The sequence below is a fragment of the Eptatretus burgeri genome, chromosome 9, assembly GCF_056783735.1.
Source record: "Eptatretus burgeri isolate ZD-2024b chromosome 9, Ebu_testis_v1, whole genome shotgun sequence".
Classification (NCBI taxonomy): domain Eukaryota; kingdom Metazoa; phylum Chordata; class Myxini; order Myxiniformes; family Myxinidae; genus Eptatretus; species Eptatretus burgeri.
Window position 1 is genome coordinate 57,185,915 of NC_140969.1, and position 23,575 is coordinate 57,209,489.

The following is a 23,575-nucleotide window of genomic DNA, read 5'->3' on the forward strand; positions in this document are numbered from 1 at the left end:
TGTACCAAGCTTCAGTTGAATGCATTCAAAGGTATAGGAAAGAAGTCGGAAAAACTATAGGTGGGACGGACAGATGGACAGCAAACCTGGAGTCCACTCATATAAAATGGGTAGGGGATGAATAAATGTACTGTGGTGTAGCAAGGAAGCTGCAGAAACGTGTCAAATTCATACGTCGTGATATTACAGCAAATTGACCTTCACATTTGTGAAGATTTGTTATTTCCCTGGAGAACAGTCAGTGCCATAATCGGGATGCCCCTTGCCGATCTGCAATTCTTTATTTGGCAAACAACGGGTGACTTCAAGAACCTCGCAATAGTAAATCCTGGAAAAGGAGGCAATGCAAATGCTAATTTATCACTCTTTTTTTTTCATTCTATCCGTATTTGTCACTGTGCCTGCATACTGTCATTGACAATCAATTTGGCACTTTGTCATTTACATAACATTTGTGAGGTTTGAGCGAGTGTCCTCATCATTTGAGCAAACTTGCAGAACTGAGCCGCATGTACACTCCAATGGACTCTGATTCTTTCTGCCGCTGTGCTCTGTTCATTGGTGTCTTTCACTTAAACAATGCAGCTGTATTACTCCGTGAGTAAAAGACTAAATGAATCTGGTTCCCTTGTGGAAAATGAGAAAGGTAACAGCATCAACGGCTTCGTGATTGCAAAGCAAGAGCAAACCCCTGTGAAAATGTTTTGTGACATTAAAACCATGTTTTAATTGTAATTTTATTTTAAACCATAAAAAATAGTGTTTTGTGACATTAAAATCTTTGCACAATCTTGGCATTCTCTCAACCAGCTTCATGAGGTTGTCACCTGGAATGCTTTTCTACGAACAGGTGTGCCTTGTTAAAAGTCAATTTGTGAAATTTCTTTCCTTAATGCGTTTTGAGCCAATCAGTTGTGTTGTGACAAGGTATGGTTGGTATACAGTAAATAGCCCTATTTGGTAAAAGACCATTATTTTGTCTGTACTGTAGTGGTCCATATTATGGCAAGAACAACTCAACTAAGCAAAGAGAAACGACAGTCCATCATTACTTCAAGACATGAAGGTCAGTCAATCTGGAAAATTTCAAGAACTTTGAAAGTTTCTTCAGGTGCAGTCACAAAAACCATCAAGCACTATGATGGAAAGCCACAGGAAAGGAAGACCCAGAGTTGCCTCTACTGCAGAGGATAAGTTTATTAGAGTTACCAGCCTCAGAAATCACAAATTAACTGCACCTCTTATTGCAGCCCAAGTGAAGGCTTCACAGCGTTCAAGTAACAGACACATCTCAACATCAACTGTTCAGAGGAGACTGCATGAATAAAGCCTTCATGGTCGAACTGCTGCAAAGAAACCATAACTGAAGGAGACCGATAATAATAAGAGACTTGCTTGGGCCAAGAAACACGGGCAATGGTCATTAGACCGGTGGAAATCTGTCGTTTGGTCTCATTAGTCCAAATTTAAGATTTTTGGTTCCAACCGCCATGTCTTTGTGAAACGCAGAGAAGGTGAACGGATGATCGCTGCATGTGTGGTTCCCACCGCAAAGCATGGAGGAGTGCTTTGCTGGTGACACTGTTGGCAATTTATTTAGAATTCAAGGCACACTTAACCAGCATGGCTACCACAGCATTCTGCAGTGATATGCCATCCTATCTGATTTGCACTTTGTGGGACCATTATTTGTTTTTCAACAGGACAATGAAACAAAATACACCTCCAGGCTGAGTAAGGGCCATTTGACCAAGAAGGAGAGTGATGGAGTGCTGCACCAGATGACGTGGCCTCCACAATTCACCAAACTAAACTCAATTGAGATGGATTGGGATGAGTTGGACCGCAGAGTGAAGGAAAATCAGCCAACAAGTGCTCAGCATATGTGTCAGGTCAGGTCAGGTCAGGTGTGGGAGCATGCGCCAGAGCACCGCGTCACTGCGTCCACTTTACACTGGTACTCCATGGGCCTCCGTCTGGCCATCTCCCAAGCAGATTCCTGGCCCATCCCCGTCTCCTTGAGATGCTGAGCAATCTGCTGCAACTACGAGGCATGTGGTCGGCCCATTGGCCTCCTCCACTCAAGAGGCTCCCTTGCTGAGAGAATCTGGTGAACAGGAATAGTCAGGAAAACGAGCCACATGTCCATACAGCCAAAGCTGATGCTCATGGACGATGCAGGGAACAGATCTCATTTGAGCCTCTCTCAGCAACCGCTCGTTGGACACAAAGTCCGACCAGTGATAACCAAGGATTCTCCGAAGAGACCTGGTACCAAAGGAATTTAGTCTCCATCTCAGATCCCTGGTCAGAGTCCAAGTCTCACATCCAGAGAGCAAGAATGGAAGCACCAAGGACCTGAAGACTCGGACTTTCATCCTCCCGCACAGGTACTGGCAGCGACACACCCCATGATCCAGTGAATCCACGACTCCCCAGGCCCAACCCAGACGTGTGTTGATCTCTGGCTCCCAACCAACAGAGACATTACATCACTGCCAAGGTAAGTGAATCTGTCCGTGACTTCAACATCCTCACCACAAACGGTTACAGACAGGAGAGCAGCATCCAAGATGTCATTGAAAGCCTGGATCTTAGTCTTGACCCAGGAAACCCGTAATCCCAGCGGCTCAGACTCCTCATTCAGCACCCTACATTTCACTATGGTTCACCCTACAGTGAGTTCCAAGACATCTTCCGGCAACATCAAGGATGGTGGTCTTGAAGGTGAGTCCATGGATTGAAATTGAAATCCCCCAAGATGAGAAGAGTATCTCGCCTAGGGCACTGATCAACCACAAACTCGAGCGTGGCATAGAATGCGCTCTTCACGGTGAGATCACTCGCCTTGGTCAGAGCATATACAGAGACCAGGGAAATGACACCCAAGGAGTGATGACTCCTTCTCATAATACGCTCATTGACTGATGTTACCTCAATTATCATTGGACTTGGCCTATTGGACACAGCGACAGCAACTCCTTGGGCATGGTAACCATTAGAGTGACCAGACTAAAAGTACGTGTAACCACCCGCCATGATCTCACCACTATCCAGTCTCCGAACCTCAGAGAGTGCTGCAATACCAATGTCCAAACGCTTGAGCTCAAATGATAACAGAGACAGGTGATCATCCTTTCTTAGGATAGGACATTCCAGGCACCCACCCAAAGGGACAGCCTCAGGTTAACCCAAGGAGACCACCGTCTGGTGGACGACATCTCTGCACCACTCTGCCACACACCACCCAGGAATTTTACCCCATGCTTTTCCTCCCATTATCAAGGAATGGGGTCCTGATGGCTTTGCCCCAATCCCATGATCCGATGAGCTGCCCTGCGAAGAGCAGCAGTACACGAGGTTTTCCCACTGAGTGGGATGTCCGTTTTCTTTGCATTTGTTGGTTTTGTGGAATAAAGTGTTTTACGGTGTCCCGAGTGCAAATCCTGCCACCAACCTCCTTATAAAAGTAACCCAACTGCAGTAGGACGTCCACAGACACAGTTGTGCACGAGAAATGGATGGCCATTGACTCACAAGGAGCTCCTCCACCATTTGATAGAAGGAAAAGTCACATGCCTTCGATAGGAGGCCGTTGGCTCCTCTCTCCTCTGCCCACAGACAAAGGACCATTCCCACATCTTTCCATATCACGACACCTTTTCGGGCTAAAAAAAAAAACACCACCCAATCAATCTCAACCTACACCATTCAACCTGCCTCCATAAGCTTCCTCCAATTCCAAAGTGAGCCATTCAAGGCCACCTGGATCACTCTCTCACGCATCCTCCTCCTTTCTGTTCCACACACACCGAGTCAAGCAAAAAATGCAAAGAAGGAATTGCCAATATACCATCTTCACCCCACCTCTAATGGCTGAAAGAAACTCGCCAACCCTTCTCCCAACACTCCGCTTCTAACTCACCTTACTTTCCTCTCTTCCTCTCATGCACCTCCTCCATATTCTCTTCCAAAGGTACTGATAATTCCCCAAAGATGGCATGCCTTGTTGTGCCTGACCAGATAACAATGTCAGGCTGAAAACTTGTCACGCAGATCTCCTCCGAGAATATAATCTGTGGCTTTAGGTCTGCCACCACCTGCCAATCACATGCATTTGGCAGACCACTTGCCGCCTTTCACCTCCTCTTACTTCCACCTCTTACCACCTGGCCTTCTTTTCCAAACACCACCTCTCTCCCATGGGACTCCTCCTCCTTCTCCGCTCCCCTCTTTCTCAATCTGATTCCCTCTTGTTTCACCATCTCCACTACCACTACCAGTAATTGATCGTGCCGCCACCTATATCATCCAACTGCCAGTGCTACTGAGCATGCATTCAGTGCATGCTTCATTGTTCCACGACCTCCACACCAAGAGCAGCTCTCCTCCTGCAACAACCCTCATACCCCTAAGTTTGCTGGCGATGGAAGGACATCATACGTAGCCTGCAATAGGAAATTCAACAGTTGGCTGCATCCTCCAAATCCCTTGCCATTTCAATGTCCTTGCCTGCACACACTCTCACCGAGTCCAAGCACCTTGCTGTGCCTGTCCAACTACCTTCACATACCTCCTCTCTCCCTCCTTTCCTCTCACCTCTCTCTCCACCATCTGCCTCCTTTCTTTCAGACATGCCTTTCCCCATAGATCATGCTTCATCCACCCCAAGCCATGCTTCCCATGCTGTACCATTCCTAACACCTCCTCCTGTTGCAACCACTCCTCCATTTCATCCACCTCTGCTCTTGCATTCATTCCACTTCAGACATGTCTTCTTCTCTGGGAGAGCATTCTTCACAACTGGATCACTTGAATCCTGCACCATCATGAACTCCCGCACCCTCACCAGCTTATACTCTTTGGTTATTGATGTTAAGGGAAACCGAAGTTGTTAAGGGAAAAAGCGATACGAGTCAAACAGCGTGGCACTCCCAACCACCTCCTCACAAACTCACTCACCAAAACCTAAATTCTCTCTACATACCCAATTGCAATATCATACGTCATCGATGGCCACAACACTCGTGGCATTAATCCAAACTTCAAGCACCATATATTCAACTTTCCTGGCAAACCACAACCATCAATCCTTCTCAAACCTCTGAGCAGCTTGCTTCTTACCTCCTCCCTCCTCCACCCTTCCCACATCATTAAATTCCACCATATATCATCGTCCCAAGCTCTTCACGGGGGTCTCCGACAATGATGGAACCACCTCACCTCCCAGTTTAAACTTGTGACTGTGGTCCACCACCCCTCATCTCACCACAACACTCCTCGACTTTCTTGCCTTAAAGTCCATCCTTGTCCACCGCATCAACCTTTCCAACCGCTCCAGTACCTCGACTGCTCCATCAGCTGACTTAACCAATATCGATATGTGAGGAGAATCACTGCTCACCTTCATTCTTTCATTCCTCTTTTTTTTCCTCACCTTTGGAACAAACTCCCACACTCTCTTCAATCCCACTCTTCCCTCGAGGTCTTCAACATAGCTGTTCACCACCATCTCTTATATTCCCCCATCCAAAACCATGATCTTTTCTATCCCCGTTAATCCACCCCAAACCAATGTCCTTCAAATTCCCTGCTTTCCTTCCTGAAAGTCCCTGTCGTATAAGGACCTGAAAGTCCCTCTTGTATAAGGACCTGAAAGTCCCTGTAGTGTCCATCTTGTTTACGCTGTGTACCTCTCCTCATCCCTCTCCCTTCCACAGATCACCTCATGTCTCGGTTCCCCACTGCTTTTTTTCCTTCCCTCTCCCGTCCCTCGTCTCATTCTCCGCTTGTTGTACGTTCGATGCGTTAGTTCTCACACGAATCTCGACAGTGTTTGGAAAAACTAAAAATGTCAGGTCATCCATGAATGCGAACATTGCTGGTAATCTCTGACCAGGGGCTCGCTCCACTTCTTTCCCATGTCCACTCACAACACGTATCATCAACTCCATAACCAGCAAAAACAATGTGCTGGTTATGGAGTTGCTGAAACGTGCTGTGAGTGGAGATGCATACGTACCCTTATGCGGCAACGAGGTGTTTTTAATATCATGGCGGTGAGGTGGTCATGTCCACTGCTGCTTCCGGGGCACTCGCTGCCAACCACAGGAGCGGTCATGGAATTGATAGCTTCGATGGAAGAGCACTGGTATGGCTTTCCAGAGGACCTGGGTTCGATTCCTGGTCTGGGCATGTAATTTTTCCAACATATACATGTAATCTTTATTTCCTGTTCATTTATAATTATATATATATATATATATATATATATATATATATATATATATATATATATATATACATACATACAAACATACACAGCCTTTTATCAGTGCAAACATAAAACTATATAATTGTGTTGCTGCATGACGACTTTATGTTAATGAGACATTTGCACACTTGCTGAAGGAATCTTGGATTAGGCAGAGTCGAGGCCGTTGGGTGCTTCAAGTCATGGCAGTTAAGCTCGTCAAAAGTTAAGGTTTGAATGCCATGTCGTTCGTTTGCGCAAATTTTAACTCACCTTTGATAATACATTTTGAAGATCTTCACAAACCAACTGCAAGTCATTGAATAATAATAACAACAACAAGAGTGATGAGACGAGCACTCGGTCGAGCACATACCTCCGCGAGAGAGAGAAACTAACAGTTTCTGTTCTGTATCCCAATGATATCTGGAACGAGATTCGGCCTCTTACAAAATCAAATTGGCTTGTTTTTGTCATCTTCCCAACTCATCCACAACGTTTTGAGATATCATTCAATATCACGTTCTTGGCCCTATCTCTCGATGGTGAACAATCACTCGACAAATAAATAAAAATTCTCGCATCCGAATTTGGGACTTCACCAACATCTAATCATTCCATCCTTGTCACACACCCAACCTGTCCACCAAGTTTCATCTCAATCTATCCATAACTTTTTTGAGATATCCTACTCAAAGACAGACAGACAGACAAACAAACAACGTTGGTAAAAACATAACCTCGTTCCACATTGGGCGACGGAGGTAATAAAATCATAATAATCACACATTTGACGAGAAGGGCACTTGGTAGAGCGCATACTTCCGCCATGCAATGCTTGATCCATGAGAAGATATCGGGCCCGATACATTTTTCAAATATCATTCTTTGTATCGTTTTTGGCCCTATCTCTCAATGGTCTCTCTTTCTATCGACTGCAGCCTGTGGCTGCTGGTTGCATCATTGGTTGGGACGCGGCTATGCCGCTGATGCAGTGTCCCCCTTACCAGTACACTGGTACTCATTTTGCCGACATCGGAAGAATGACAGGCTGAGTCAACCTCCTGGTGTCAATTTTTAATTCAGTGGCCAAAGGGGCTTGAACTCAGTACCCTAGGATTCCAAGCCACCACCCTAACCACTAGGCCAACACCAGACTCTCTCAATGGTGAAGAATCAGTGAGAAAAATTAAATAACTCTCGTATCCAGCTCCAGATTCGGATCTTCACCAAAATCAAATCATTTCGTCCTTGCCACACACCCAACCTGTCCACCAAATTTCATCCCAATCCGTCCACAACTTTTTGAGATATCCTTTGCACACAAGCAAACAAAACAAACAGACAAATGACACACACAACCGACCAACATAATTTTTGAAATCCGAAGGATTCCGACAATTAACAAACAAACAGACAGAGAGCGGAGAAAACATAACCTCCTTCACGTTCGATAGCGGAGGTAAAAAGGCATGTGACTTCATCATACTCACGGAATGAAAACTTTGGTCTTTCCTTGGTGGCTGTGTGCTTTCCTTCTTTTGTTTTGAGGTCCACAGCACGCTTCACTGAAATGTGAGAAACACACACAGAAGTACTTTCAATGAGACAGACAAAGGCCCCCACAGAGTCACAAGACAAGCGGTACAAATAAGGAAGTCATTATTGCAGTTTCAAAAGGTTGTGAAGAATAATTAGAGGTTCTAAACAACGTGGGACAGGTTAATTTATGGGAATAGAGCTGCAATGTAATTACGTTTAAATGGATGCCTTGAGCTTCTTTCCAACGAGGAGGCATCAATATGCTAATTTAAATACAACCCTCAAAATCCATCAGCTAAAATGCTAAAGTCATTGTACAACCATTTCCCCCTAAATGCTTCTTTTACTCCTACCAGGTTCTGCAACCTTGAGATATGAAAAAAATTCGAGATTAAAAATGAATTGTTCCCCTGGACCAAAAGTTTCATCGTTTTACATTACATGTTTTCCAACACTTGAGCTTTTTCCCGAGTACAACCAAAGGAGTCAATTTGATTCTGAGCAGATAAGTGGGAAACTGTCAGAGCAAGGTATGGTCTCTGCATGATAATGACATTGATCTGTTTCATATAATTAGGACAGAGAGAGAGAAACAGGCCTGCAGGCTTGACACACATCTCCTTGGCTGGTAGGCCAAGCGCTGCTATCGCAAGGCCGATGCACCAACGCTTATTTTAGGTCTGGAGACCTAATATTTGTTTGAGGCTTGGAGACTTAAATTGTCATTTTAGACTTGTTGTTTTGTATCCCAGTGACGGGCCAGATCTGGATCTAGACCTTAACCATCATGTAATCGACTTGTTCTTGTCGCCTAACCAACTCATCCACCTAGTTGTGTCATAACCCGTTCATAACTTTTTGAAACATCATGCTCTGTGTCGTTTTTAGCCCCAACCCTCAATGGTGAAGAATCACTTTTAAAACTGTAGTATCTGGATCCAGATCATCACCAAAATCTAATCATTTTGTTCGCGTCACAAACCCAATATCTGTCCGTCGAATTTCGTCCGAATCCATCCGCAACTTGTTATATCCTGAGATATCCTATTCACAGACACACAAACAGAGAGACAGACAGGTGAAAACATAAGCTCCACCGACCTTCGGCGGTGGAGGTAAAAGGCTTTTTGTTATGCAAGGCGAAGACATGACAGTTTATATATACAAGACCTGGCAGAGTTAATAAGACCTCCAGGTCTGACATTTGATAAGGCCTCTCGACTTGAGAATAATGTTAAGCTTGGAGGTCAAACGTGATTAGGTAAGCTCCATCGACTTGACAAGATTCTGCAAGAACCGTAAGACATCCTTAAGTTGTACAAGGCAAGAAAGCAAAACACAAATGGGGAGGGCAATCATTTCCACAATGTGCTCCACCATACTGCACTGAAAAGTATCAAGAATGGCTGAAGGACCACTGGCTTCATCAAGGGCTGTAAAATTAGCATGCAGCAGCGAAGGTGCTGATATACCTTGGTACTGTGTGCTGAAACCTCTGAGCTGATCGTTGCTGTCAGAGACAAATCGCAGTGTGAGCCAGTTGCGGGTGCTGACCAAGGGCGCAGGAAGAACGGTTCCAGAAAACCTGCCAAGGGTTCAAACGTAGGATATGAATTAAAGGATAGGGATCAATGTGCAGTAAATGTCTACACCTTGCAACTGAATGTACGAGACAAAGTGCAGCCCCAGGCTGTACATCTACTGAATGTTTGCCAGGAAGATGCTTATTAGCGAAGGTGTGGATGAATCTGATCATTAGGAGGGACCGCGTATTAAATGACATTATTTAAGAACAACAGGCAGCTGCAACTAGTCAACTGAATGTAAAGATTTACCGCTGGGATCATGGCCGACATGGCTGTGCAAGAAGGCTCAGTAAAATATGTGATGTTCGGAGTGTCCCAGGTCGAAAAACCAGTTAAAACCAGTACACATTTCCAACTGGTCTCTATTGGTTCTAATTGGTCTTTAACTGGTCTCTATTGGTTTCAACTGGTACCAGTTAAATTCAGTCAGAATTCCAATTTCCCAGTTGAAAAAACCAGTAGCTCATATTTGTACCAGTTAAAGTCTTACTGGTTCCAGTTGATACCAGTTGCAATGTACTGCTCTCCCAGTTGATACCAGTTGCAATGTACTGGTCCCAGTTGATACCAGTTAGTTAAATACATGTATTTCAACTGGTAATATATCACTCTATTCCAATTTCCATATTAAAACCAGTAAGAAACCAACTGGCTTTACTGGTACCAGTTGGCTACTGGTTTTCAACTGGTACCATTGACCAGTAAGCTACTGGTCTTTACTGGTTTTTTGACCTGGGGTTACAAGAGTTGGAATAAAATGGCTCAAACTAGCAGGAATAACCATTGTTCTCTTTCCCCAAAACCGCTGTTGGCCTCTGAAGGTTAGAAACAATTTGCTGGCACTCATCTCACCATCGATCGCACAACCCGAACATTAGTATATTATTTGCTCGTGCGTGCCAGTTGCCATGGTTCAATCAATCGCTTTGCATGTTATTGTGTTGTAAAAAACAAAAAAACAGCAAATCTACTTGACACACCGCCCAGTGGAAATGCATGCGTTGGTGGGCAGAGCTCTAAGGGCACAGAAAATAAACTGCAGTGTGTCGAGGATCCAGCCACCGGCAGGATGGTCCCGAGCTGCGAACCTTTGAACAAGACCTTATCATATGACTGCCACGCACGAATGAAAGCAAAGGAACAGCCAAAACATTACAGCCGAGGACTGAGTGTGATATGAAGGTGAGTGCAAATGAAACAGTAAAAAAACTCAACAGGTGCAGATGGCAACATCTCTTATTCTTAAAGCAGCAGGTATCATGCAGTTAAATCCATTTGAATGCAGTGACAACACAAGAACATCTCCAGTTCCCTTCACGTACAGCCTTTTTGGCTGCTGGTTGCATTATTGGTTCGCGGCGTAGCTATGCCACTGTTACAGTGCCCCTATTACCAGGACACTGGTGCTCATTTCGCCAACCTCAGAAGGATGACAGGCTGAGTCAACGCCCCTGGTCTTAACTCCGCGACCAATGTGGATCAAACTCAGGACCTGACCCGAGGATCCCAAGCCACCACCCTCACCGCTAAGCCAACACCAAGCTACACATCCCCACTACACTCCAGTATTCCACGTAAGGTATAATGTGTCAATTCTGGCACAGCTGAAAGGCCTTTGTTGAGAACAGCACTTTGCTTCTGTGAAAACTTCGTGCCACTCATTTACTGGGGAAACTGCAGATAATTTGCTGCTTCCATCCGCAATGATTCCAAGTGGAAAATGCTCAGGGAAGGAATATCCACTGGGTACCTGCACATTGTTCCATTGTTGACTTAATTGCCTGATTAAGTGAACTGCTTTAAATATTACAGCAATAAGTATTATCAGCTAAAGGTTCAATACCTCTGATTGTACTGTGTAAACAATGTTGGAGTCTAAACTAATCTAAATTACAAGGAAACTTGATGCAGGAGGAGGCCAATCGGCCCATCATGCCTGTGATGCGCCAACCCCAGAAACCATCACTCATCCATATTCAAGCTACCTACAAGTCCTGCCTATATTCCAATAGCCTGTATCCTTCCATCACCAACGGATCTCAGTAACTATCTAATTCCAATTTTAACATATTTACTTTTTCTGCTGCGACCACCTTTGTGGAGAGATCATTCCACGCGTTAACGACTCTGATTGAAAGACCCCTACCTTTCTAACGTCTCGACTCTCTTCGTTACTTTCAGGCTCAGGTCCCCGGTCCTATCCTTGTGTATTTTGGCACTTATTTTGTCGATATCCTTCATTGTCTTAAACATCTCAATCGAATCCCCTCAAAATCACTCCATTAATTATAATGTACAAAATCCTGTCTCCTTCAGCCGTTCCTCATAATTGTGTCTGTTGTCGCCCCAAAATCAATCTAGAATCTCGATGACATTTCCCTCCTCAGATGTGGTGACCAGAACTTAACAATATTCTACATGAGTCCGAACGAAATTATTGTACAGTGTTTACAATACATCTTTTGATTTATAATTTGTTCACCTACGAATAAAACCTAAAAGCCTTCAAGAGATTACCTATAGCTACCTGGCACTGTGCTGTTTGCTTCACCCCCAAAAATATTACTGCCCCCAGATCCTTCTCCGATGTGACATGCTTCAAGGCTGCCCTTTGCATCATGTAATCCCAATTTCCATTATTCTTACCCATCTTCATCACCTTACATGTATCTACGTTAAATTGCATCTGACAATCTTTTTGCCCAATCTATGAAAGTATCTAGACTTTCCTGAATCTGATCATCATCCTCTCTACTATAGACGTTATCTGCAATGCTACAAATTTGCAAAACCTACTCAGAACTCCACTGTGCAAGTATCTATAAAAATAGGACCACCGGACCTGCAGTTTCTCTGGGTCCTGGCCTAATGTTATAACCCAAATTTGGTAGGATTCTGACTCGTGGGTCTCGTGAGGAAGATTTTTGTCGGAATTTACACAATTTTCAAAAAAAATTTTTAGAAACGTTTCCGGTCATGTGATCGGCATGACCTCCACAATTTAACATCACCACCCTGTCCTAATGTTGTTACTCAAATGTGGTGGCATTCTGATGGGTAGGTCTGGAGAAGAAGGTTTTCAAAGGAATTAATGCGATTTTCCCAAAAGTTACCGAAGTCAGCCATTTTGACACACTTCCGGTCACGTGATCCGCATGACTTCCACAATATAATTACATCCCGACCCGATCACAATGTTGCAACCCAAATTTGTTGGCATCTTGACAGGTGGCTCGAGAAGAAGATTTTGGAAGGAATTTGCACCACCACCATTTTGACACATTTCTGGTCATGTTCTCAGCATGGACTCCGCAATTTAACATTAGGACCATGTCCTCATGTTGTGAGCCAAATTTGGTAGGATTCTGACTGGTGGCTCTGAAGAAGAAGATTTTTGAAGGAATTTATGCGATTTTCATAAAAATTGACCAAGTCAGCCATTTTGACACACTTACAGTCACATGATTGGCATGATCTTCACAATTTAACATCCCTACCATGGCCTAATGTTGAAACCCAAATTTGGTAGCATTCTGACTGGTGGGTCTGGAGAAGAAGATTTTTGAGGAAATTTACTAAGTCGGCCATTTTGACCGACTCAAAGTCATGTGTGTTTATGTTTCACTGACAAACCAGACATAATCTGCCAAACAGAAACTTCACTCCCTCAAGACGTCTCTGTCACAGCCAACGTGTAGCCTTAAATAGTGTTCTCTCGTCTACACTTCTTGTCCAGGCTGGAGTTCCTCAAGGTAGCGTTCTGGGCCCTGTTCTTTTTCTGGTTTTCATCAATGATCTCTCCGATTCTCTGAGTAATCGTCTTTATCTCTTTGCTGATGACTCCACTGTCTGCCGTACCATCTGTCATCCCTCAGACTGGCAAGCAGCAGCTTCTATGCTCTTTGCAAATCTGGATAAAATCACAAACTGGTCCAACACGTGGAACATGTCTTTCAATCCTGACAAATCTCACACTCTCACGATGTCTCTCCGAAAGGACCGTTTGGAAACCCACCTCCCCCCCCCCCATACACTTTCTCAACAATCCTCTGGAAGAAGTCCTTTCATTCAAGCTTTTGGGTCTCACTATCTGCCATGACCTTTCCTGAGAAAGCCACATTTCCAACCTGGCCTCCAAAGCCAGTCGCTGAATGGGAATCCACCATCATGCAAAGTACTTCCTCGGCCCACCTGAGCCTCTGACCACAAACAAAGCTTTCATCCACAGCATGATGGAGTACTGCTCTCCGCTCTGGAATGGTGCTCCTGTCCTCACCATTCTTGGCTTCATGCTGTGGAAACCAAGGCATTTAGGATCATTGGTATCTCCTGCGATGAGACTGAGTCTTTGGGCCTCTCACTCTCTCACCGCAGGCAGGTCGGTCGTCTTTCTGTCTTCTACCGTCTACTCTCCGGTCTCGCCCCCCCTCCCCCTGCTCTGTCTGCGATTTGTCCCAACCATATTTCCGTAGGGCGCTCAAGGTCCGCCAACAACCCCCTTCTGCTAAAACTACCAAATCACGAATCACTGCTCACCTTCACTCTTTCATTCCTCTTTTTTTCCCGCCTTTGGAATCTACTCCCTCAATCTATTCAATCCTATTCTTCCCTCCAGGCCTTCAAAACAACTGTTCACCACCACCTCTTATCATCCCCCATCCAAATCCTCGATCTTTTCTACCCCCGTTAATCCATCCCAAGCCCACCTCCTTCAAATTCCCTGCTTTCCTTCCTGAAAGACCCTGTAATGTCCATCTTGTATTCGCTGTGTTCCCTGCCACATCCCTCTCCCTTCCACAGATCTCCTCGTGTCTCTGTTCCCCACTGTTTTGTCCTTCCCACTCCCACCCCTCTTGTCTCATGCTCCCCTTGCTGTGCGTTGTGTGTTAGCTCTCATACGAGCCTCGACAAGGGATACAAAAAAAAAGTCTGCTTCATCTTGGCACCACATGAAAAAACATGCAACATTGTCTATCTTGAAGCTTTACAAGCATTAAAAAAGAAAAAAGTCAAACACTGCGCTCAATTGTGATCAGAAAATGTGACTCCTCAACAGCAAGAAACAACACCAGAAGCAAACAGCAGCAATGACTGCTGTCTGCCTTCCCGTACACACAATCTCCCAGTCATTGTGTTGTACTTCAGTCGGTTGTCTGTACAATCTGGTTCAGGAGGACACAGCTCAAGCCTTTGAAAGTATTGTTGCTCTTGTATGAAGTGGGGCCATCACCGTAAAATACAAAACACACAGGAGATGGTGCTCTGCGTTGAGGTGCAGCAGTGATGGTCATGTTTAACCCTCGATCAGTCAAAGATCCCAAGGGAGTTAAATAAATATCACCACAAGGTTAACTTTGGTCTTATTTGCTCTTTCACCAGTCTATCTCTATTTCTTTCCTCCCTCCCCCACCTCTCTCCCTCTCCCCCATCCCTCTGCCTCTCTCTCCCTACCACCCCTCTCCCTCCTTTCTCCATCCTCCTTTCCCCCCTCCTCCTTCTTTCTCATAAACCCCCCACCCCTCTCTCTCTCTGACCTCTTTATCCCCCTTCTCTTTCGGTATTTGTTAGTGAATATTAATGGTCCTCGTACTCATCCCTGAGGTACCCCACGCCTTACATCTTCCCAGCCAGATAGTCTCCCACTCACAGTCACTCTTTGCTTCATATCGCAAAGCCAGTTTCCAATTCAGTTAGCGAACAAACCAACCACTCGACAAGCCCTCACCTTAGCAAACAACCTCCTACGTGGTACCTTATCAAATGTACACATCCACTGAAATTAGATACAGGACATCCACTGCACTTCCCTCATCTCCCCAATCAGAAACTCATTCATACAACTCTAATAAATTTGTTAAACATAATATCCCCTTGGTAAATCTGTGCTGACTACCTTTAATTAACTTGAAGTTATTCAAACGGTTCTCAATCCGTTCCTTAATTAAATCTCCAACATTTGGGCCACAAGACGGCCCATTGTTAGCATGCTCATGTCCTCAGGGTCTGAGTTTGAGTTCAGCAAATTTGCATTCAATTTATTTCATCATATAGTCAGTCATCTTTCTGAAAGAATATAAAACTGGCCAGCCCAAATGCTTACCTTCACTGATAAAAAAAATAATTCCATACTTGATTTTACAAAAGTTGACCATTGGATGGCACTTTGGCAAAATAACAAATCCCTTTACGAGTTGAACACGTTGCCTAATTAGGAACATTCAGGACCTTTAACCAAAATGGCAGTTCAATTGCATACTTGCTTATTATCCAATTTTGCTGCCTGGCAAATGGAGCTTCTTATGAACATTGCAACTTTTGTCAGCCTTGGGCCCACGTTCCAATTTTATTCCAGGTGACCTTCATTCCTTTCATGCCCTTCTCCATGGTACGTCACCAGGTCTCTCTTGACCGAACAACCCTTCTCTTCCCATCAGGTGCCCAGCATATTGATATTTGCGGTACATCTTGGTCTTCCATGCAGCAACACGTGGCCAATTCATCTCCACCTCCAAATTTTGATCTCATCGATGATGTATTCCCTTCTTGTTAGCCTTTCAACCTCTTTCCTACTGGCCATGTCAGGCCAGAAGAATATCAAGATTTTATGATGGCTGCTGCAGATGAAAGACTCCAGTTTGCATACAATTTCTTTGTTGATTTTCCAAGATTCACATCCAAATCGGAGGACTGACTTCACATTGCTGTCAAAGATCCTCAGCTTAGTTTTGGTGGTTTACTTATTTCATTTCCACATTTCCTGGTCTCATACCCCCTTGCCTTTTGTATCTGTTGAAGTATATCTGCATATCCCCCTCCTATTATGGTAACCATGGACCCCAGATACATAAACTTGTCAACTTCTCCAATTGATGAATTCAGGTCAGGTCAGATATGGGAGCATGTGCACCCACTTTCCTCCGGTACTCCAGGGGCCTTTGTCTGGCCATCCCCTCGGCAGATGCCTGGCCCATCCCCATCTCCTTAGATGCAGATCAACCTGCTGTAACCACAAGGCATGTGGTCGGCCCGTTGATCTCATCCACTCAAGAGGTTCCCTCACTGAGAGAATCTGGTGAGTAGAGTCAGCAGCAGGAAAACGAGCCACATGTCCATACAGCTGCAGCTGACTCTCACAGACTATGCTGGCAACAAATCTCATTTGAGTCTCACTCAGCAACCACAAGTTGGACACAAAGTCCAACCAGTGGTAACCAAGGATTATCCGAAGAGAACCTCGTTCCAAAGGAATTAAGTCACCATCTCAGATCCCAGGTCAGAGTCCAAGTCTCACATCCAGAGAGCAAGACTGGAAACACCAAGGACCTGAAGACTCGGACTTGCATCCTCCTGCACAGGTACCGGCAGTGCCACACCCCATGATCCAGTGAATCCATGACACCCCAGGCCAGACCCAGACGTCTATTGACCTCTGGCTAACAGCCAGCAGAGACATGAATATCACTGCCGAGGTAAGTGAATCTCTCTCCACAACCTCAAGATCCTCACCACAAACAGGAATAGACAAGATAGCAGCATCCAATATGTCATTGAAAGCCTGGATTTTAGTTTTGACCCAGGAAACCCATAATCCCAGCGGCTCTGACTCCTCATTCAGCACAAGATGACTGCATTATCTGCGAAATCAAGGTCAGAGATCTTGACATTCCCAAACGATGCACCGCTGCTTGATCTCTCCGACATCCTCCCCAGAATCCAGTCCAAAGAAGTGCTGAAAAGTGTGGGGGCAAGAACACACTCCTGACAAACTCCAGTAACAACTGGAAATAAGTCAGAGATGGTATCACCATCTGTAACCAGGAAGAGAATCACTTGGTCACAGGTGATGCTCTACCCAATCACAGATTCCTCGCACATAGGCCTCATTGTCCACCCTGAGCGCACGTACAGTTTTACGCCTCAGCTGCCTGAACAGCTTAGCTCTGCCATTCAGCCTGGCTCTGCGACCCTGGTCAATGGTATCCAGTATCCTTTGAGAGATAAAACTATTCTTCGCCCTTCGGTGAGTTCCAATATTGTGGGCCAGGGGTCGGTGGCGAGGAACGACCGCCAGATGGAGCAGTCGGGCCGTCTCCCACCGAACACCCAGAACTAAAAGGTAGTCAACCCGGATAACTCCGGAGTCGACGGGTCACTGAAAGGACTGTGGTCGCCAATATTTTGACGGCGTGAGGTAGGGTCCACTTGTCTAATTCCAATTTACCTAAGTACCCACGCCGTCTAACTAATGGGGAAGCCACACCCTCGGCCGACTTTGTCCGAACCGAGTCGCTATCACCGACTCGGATCCGGCGTAACCAAGCGGAAGTTACCAAAGCCGCGCCGGACCAAATTAACAATTACGGCACAGAGGGCCTCACTAACAGCCGAGGCTGGGATGGTACCATTCTCCTGGATTTAAGCTGCAACTTCAGAGTTGCGACAACAAGCCTGTGGTCAGTATTGAGGAACGTAGCACTCTGGAAGACCCTGCAGTTCTGGATCATCCTCCAGTGGCTATCAACGAGCACGTGGTCAATCTCCTTTGCCACACCACCAGCGTTGGAATACCAAGTCCAGTGAAGAGCCTGTGTGCGCTAAAACCATGAACCAGCTACCCTAAGTCCACGACTTCTTGCAAAGTCAAGGAACTTAGTGTTATTCAGGTTCACAGTCCAGACCCATGGGTACCAACACATGTCTTATAACCATCCCTATCAGTTCCAGTCGATGCATGGAAATCACCCAAGACTAGAAGTGTATCTCGTCTGGGGCACTGATCAACCACAGACTCGAGCGTGGCATGGAATGCATCCTTCATGGTGAGATCACTCGCCTCAGTCGGAGCGAATACAGAGACCAGGGAAATGACACCCAAGGACTGACAAATCCTTTGTCTGATAATACGCTCGCTGACCGGTGTTACCTTAATTATCATTGGTGTCAGCTTATTGGACATGGCTTCAGCAACTCCTTGGGCATGGTAGCCATCAGAACAACCAGACCAATATTAGATGTAACCACCTGCCATGATCTCACCACTATCCGGTCTCCGAACATCAGAGAGTGCTGCAATACCGAAGTCCAAATGCCTGAGGTCAGATGTTAACAGAGACAGATGATCATCCTCTCTTCGGGATGGGCTATTCCAGGCACTCACCTGAAGAGACCGCATCAGGTTAACCCAAGGAGACCGCCGTCTGGTGGACGACACCTCAGCACCACCCCGACACACACAACCACAATCTTACCCGGGAAGGTTACCCTTGTGGTTTTCCTCCTCTCGTAAAATAGTGGGGGTTCCGAAGTCTTTGTCCCGATCCTGTCATCCGGTGGGTTGCCCTGAGGAGAGCAGCTGCACAGGAGGTACTCCCACGGAGTGGGTTTTCAGATTTCTGTGTGGTACGTTTTGTGGAATGAAGTGTTTTACGGTAGCCAGAGTGCTAATCCTGCCACCAACCTCCTTAAAACAACAGTAACCAAACTGCAGGAGGACGTCTGCAGAAACAGTTGGGCAATAGATATGGATGACCGTTGGCTCACTTGGAGTTCCTCTGCCGTTTGACAGGCTTTGTTTTTAATTCTGCTGGGTGTCCCGGATATCCGTACACCCTCCTCACCAGGAAACCTGGTGGGGGAGACGGTTGAATCTCTGACAACCCCACCATGAATCAGGTTGCTACAGGTTTACATGGTAGCTGTAGCAAGTCACATATCTAATCTGGCCTGACCTGACAGCAGTTCCATTATGTTGATGAATTGTTGTCCATTATGTTCTTGTTTGTGTGTGTAGCATGTATGTTTATACTGTTCTGTTTTGGCTGTCTTAATTTTCAGCCCCACTTTCACCAGATTACTCATGCAGCCTACTTGCTTTCTCCTGCATACAATGTAAGGACTGTGTCATCAAGAGATGTCATCTGTAAAGCAGAGTTCCTCTCGCTGTTCAAATTTGGTTTCAAGAAGGTATCCGTTCCTTCTCTGCAACATCCAGTCCAAAATCAATAAAAACAGTGATGGAGACAAAATGCAACCCAATCTGATCCTTGTAGTAACTTCAAATTCATGTGACAGAAAATAATATGGAGATCAGAAAATAATATGAAGTAATCTCATCCCATGAGGGCTGCATGCTACCTGTATGGTCATTAAGGTTTACAAACATTCCCTTTCGCCAGAATATTTTATATGCTTAAGGAAGTAAGTTCAAAGCAGTGTTGAAAATATAATAAATACAATTAAAAAAAAAAAAAAACGTTTTTATTGTGTGAACTCAAAGCAGATAATAAAACTGGGCAAGCAAGTAGTGTGCGCACCCAGTGAAGGATCCGGTTTTTAGACTTGTTGAACATAAACAAAGTAAAATCTCATTCACAGCGATAACAAGACAGATCATTGAACATTCTTGCATGTCCAGTTTTATTATCTGCTGTGAGTGCACACCGTGAAAGCAAATTTTACCTCCGCCACCGAAGGTGAAGGAGGTTATGTTTTCACCTCTTTCTGTCTGTTTGTTTGTTTGTTTGTTTGTTTGTGTACAGGATATCTCAAAGAGTTGAGAACGGATCTGTATGAAATTTTGTGGGCAGGTTCGGTGAGTGACAAGGAAAAAATGATTAGCTTTTGGTGAAGATCCGTATCCGCATCTGGATACGAGAATGATTTCATTTTAAAAGTGATTCTTCACCATTGAGAGATAGGACCAAAAACGATATAGTACTGGATCGCATGATATTTCACAAATGTATCGGGCCCAATATGTCTTCGTGGGTCAGGCATTACGTGGCAGAGGTGTGCGTTCCATCGAGTGCCCTTCTCGTTCTTTCTTTGTTTTCATTTCTTTCATAATCTTTTTGGACAGCTAACTGCATGATGGGCCTATTGGCCTCCTCTTGCATTTACTTGTATAACAATGCAGAGCTTCACTGGGTGCATATGATTACAGTAGATCTGCGAACTAGTGAAAACTCATTTACTGACTGATCCATAGAACCGTTACAATCCCATATTCTGTCCCTTGGAGAATAAAATCTGTCGAACTATAAGGCAGAACGGTGTGCTTATCAAGCGAAGGCTGTCGGCGTTACAGCACACCTCCAAGCCCAAGCTCAAAAAGCCAGCCAAAGGTGTGAAAAAGGCTGCCCTGTTGTGCTCGTCGAGTCCATCGTCTGAATTGCACTACAATGCCTGAGAGAAATGCTGTGAATATTGCCTTCAAGCATAATTTTCTGTGACCACAAATACTGCACAGAAAGTGTGCATCCCTCACTTGTTATGGTAAAATGAGATAACTTTGTTCCAAAGCCATTATTGAAATAAAATAGAAAGAGCTTACAACTGCAATGTTGATGCGGTATATAGATTACATAATATCAATGTGTAAACAAAACTATATGAAAGAAGAGCTCTGTGCTTGGACACACACACACACACACACACACACACACACACACACACACACACACACACACACGCACACACACACACACACACACACACACACACACACACACACACACACACACACACACCTCTCTCAAGAAACAAAATCAAAGCCATAAACCAACGTGTTCCAATACCATTGTGGAATAATAAAGCAGAAATCAATAAACTGGATATCAAATCAAGGAAACTGCTCATTATACACAAAATGTTCCAGAAAAACCAATGCATCCCAAGAATGTACCTGTCGAGATGAGGAGATCGTGGCGAGATGGAACTCAACCAAGTGCAGAGAGTTAGTTATAACTGGAAGGTTGGCTGAGTATGTGAAAAGTTCAACAGACTAACTAACCCAATTTGATTGCAAACTTGAAGACAGCAACAGAGAAAAGGTATCCCCAATGAATAGAAGGAATCACAAATGAAACCAAAACAGCAGTAAATACAGCCCTGACAAATGCAAAAAATACAAAAGAAAAACTATAAAGCAAAATATCAAGAAATACACAGTACACCAATAACTGGGAGAACAATACGAGCTTGAGGATATACATATATATATATATATATATATATATATATATATATATATATATATATATATATATCTTCTTCTTCTTCCTCTTTCGGCTTGCTCCCGCTAGGGGTCGCCACAGCGGACCAACTGTCTCCATTTTGCTCTATCCTCCACATCTTCCATTGACACTCCAACCACCCGCATGTCCGCCCTCACCGCATCCATGAACCTCTTCTTTTGCCTTCCTCTTCTCCTCCTGCCTGGCAGCTCCATCTTCAACATCCTTCTCCCGATATACTCCGTTTCCCTCCTGTGCACATGTCCAAACCATCTCAATCTCGCCTCTCTCACTTTGTCTCCAAACCGTCCTACCTGCGCTGTCCCTCTAATACACTCATTTCTTATCCTATCCATCCTCGTCACTCCCAACGAGAATCGCAGCATCTTTAACTCTGCCACCTCCAGCTCTGCTTCCTGTCTTTTTGTTAGCGCCACCGCCTCCAAACCATACAACATAGCTGGTCTCACTACCCCGTCTTGTATACTTTCCCCTTCACTCTTGGAGCTACCCTTCTGTCACAAATCACTCCTGCAACTCTTCTCCACCCACTCCATCCTGCCTGCACTCCCTTTTTCACTTCTCTCCCACACTCTCCGTTACTTTGGACAGTTGATCCCAAGTATTTAAACCAATCCACCTTCCCCACCTCAACTCCTTGCAACTGCACCATACCACCACCCTCCCTCTCATTTACGCACATGTACTCCGTCTTACTCCTACTGACTATCATTCCCCTTCTCTCCAGTGCGTACCTCCACCTCTCAAGGCTCGATTCAGCCTGCTCCCTACTCTCCCTACAGATCATGATGTCATCCGCGAACATCATGGTCCATGGAGACTCCAGTCTGATCTCGTCCGTCAACCTGTCCATCACCATTGCAAACAGGAAAGGGCTCAGAGTCGATCCTTGGTGCAATAACCTTAAACCTTAAACCGGTCCGTCATTCCTACCGCACACCTCACCGCTGTCACACTGTCCTCATACATATCCTGCACGATCCTCACATACTTCTCCAACACTCCCGACTTCCTCATACAATACCACAACTCCTCTCTTGGCACCCTATCATAAGCTTTCTCTAAATCCACAAACACACAATGTAACTCTTTCTGGCCTTCCCTATACTACTCCATCAACATTCTCAAAGCAAACATCGCATCAGTGGTACTCTTTCCTGGCATAAACCCATATTGCTGCTCACAGATCGTCACCTCTCCTCTCAACCGAGCTTCCACTACTCTTTCCCACAACTTCATGGTGTGGCTTAACAACTTTATCCCTCTGTAATTTCCACAGCTCTGCACATCACCCTTATTCTTGAAAATCGGAACCAGTCCACTTAATCTCCACTCCTCCGGCATCCTCTCACTTTCCAAGACTTTATTAAACAATCTGGTGAACAACCCCACTGCCATCTCTCCTAAGCACTTCCATGCCTCCACTGGTATACCATCTGGGCCAACCGCCTTTCCACTTTTCATCTTCTTCATAGCAGTCCTCACTTCATCCTTACTGATCCACCCCACTTCCAGATTCACTATCTCCACCTCTTCCAACCTTCTCTCTCTCTCATTTTCTTCATTCATCAGCTCCTCAAAGTACTCCATCCACCTTCTCAACACACTCTCCTCGCTCGTCAGCACATTCCCATTTGCGTCCTTTATCACCCTAACCTGCAGCACATCCTTCCCAGCTCGGTCCCTCTGCCTTGCCAATCGGTATAAATCCTTTTCCCCTTCTTTTGCATCCAATTTCTCATACAGATCGTCATATGCCTTTTCCTTGGCCTTTGCCACCTCTCTTTTTGCTTTTCGACACCACTCCTTGTACTCCTGCCGACTTTCATCATCTCTCTGACTATCCCACTTCTTTTTCGCCAACCCCTTCTTCCTTATACTTTCCTGTACTTCCTCATTCCACCACCAAGTCTCCTTATCTTCCTTCCTCTGTCCAGATGTCACACCAAGTACCTTCCTAGCTATCTCCCTCACAACTTCTGCTGTCGTTGCCCAATCATCCCACCCATCTTTACCACCATCCAAAATCCTGTCTCACCTCCTCCCTAAATTTCACGCAACAGTCTTCCTCCTTCAGCTTCCACCATCTGGTCCTTGGTTCAGCCCTCACTCTCTTCCTCAACCTCACCTCTAAAGTCATCCTACAGACCACCAATCGA

General features: G+C 45.1%; 1 protein-coding gene across 38 annotated transcripts in view; it reads right to left on the minus strand.

Annotated features, from left to right (window-relative positions):
- Positions 1-23,575, minus strand: part of LOC147020161 (CUB and sushi domain-containing protein 3-like) — a 1,491,173-nt gene that overhangs the window by 700,930 nt on the left and 766,668 nt on the right. For all 38 annotated transcript variants that reach the window (XR_015061662.1, XM_085895237.1, XM_085895221.1 and 35 more), the window contains 2 exons: positions 9,268-9,380; positions 7,747-7,821 (listed from right to left, as the gene is read on the minus strand). Coding sequence is in view for 37 of the 38 variants with exons in the window: in XM_085895237.1 (XP_085751363.1) it covers positions 7,747-7,821; positions 9,268-9,380 (188 nt within the window). In the remaining variant the exon portion in view is untranslated. The remainder of the gene's footprint in view (positions 1-7,746; positions 7,822-9,267; positions 9,381-23,575) is intronic.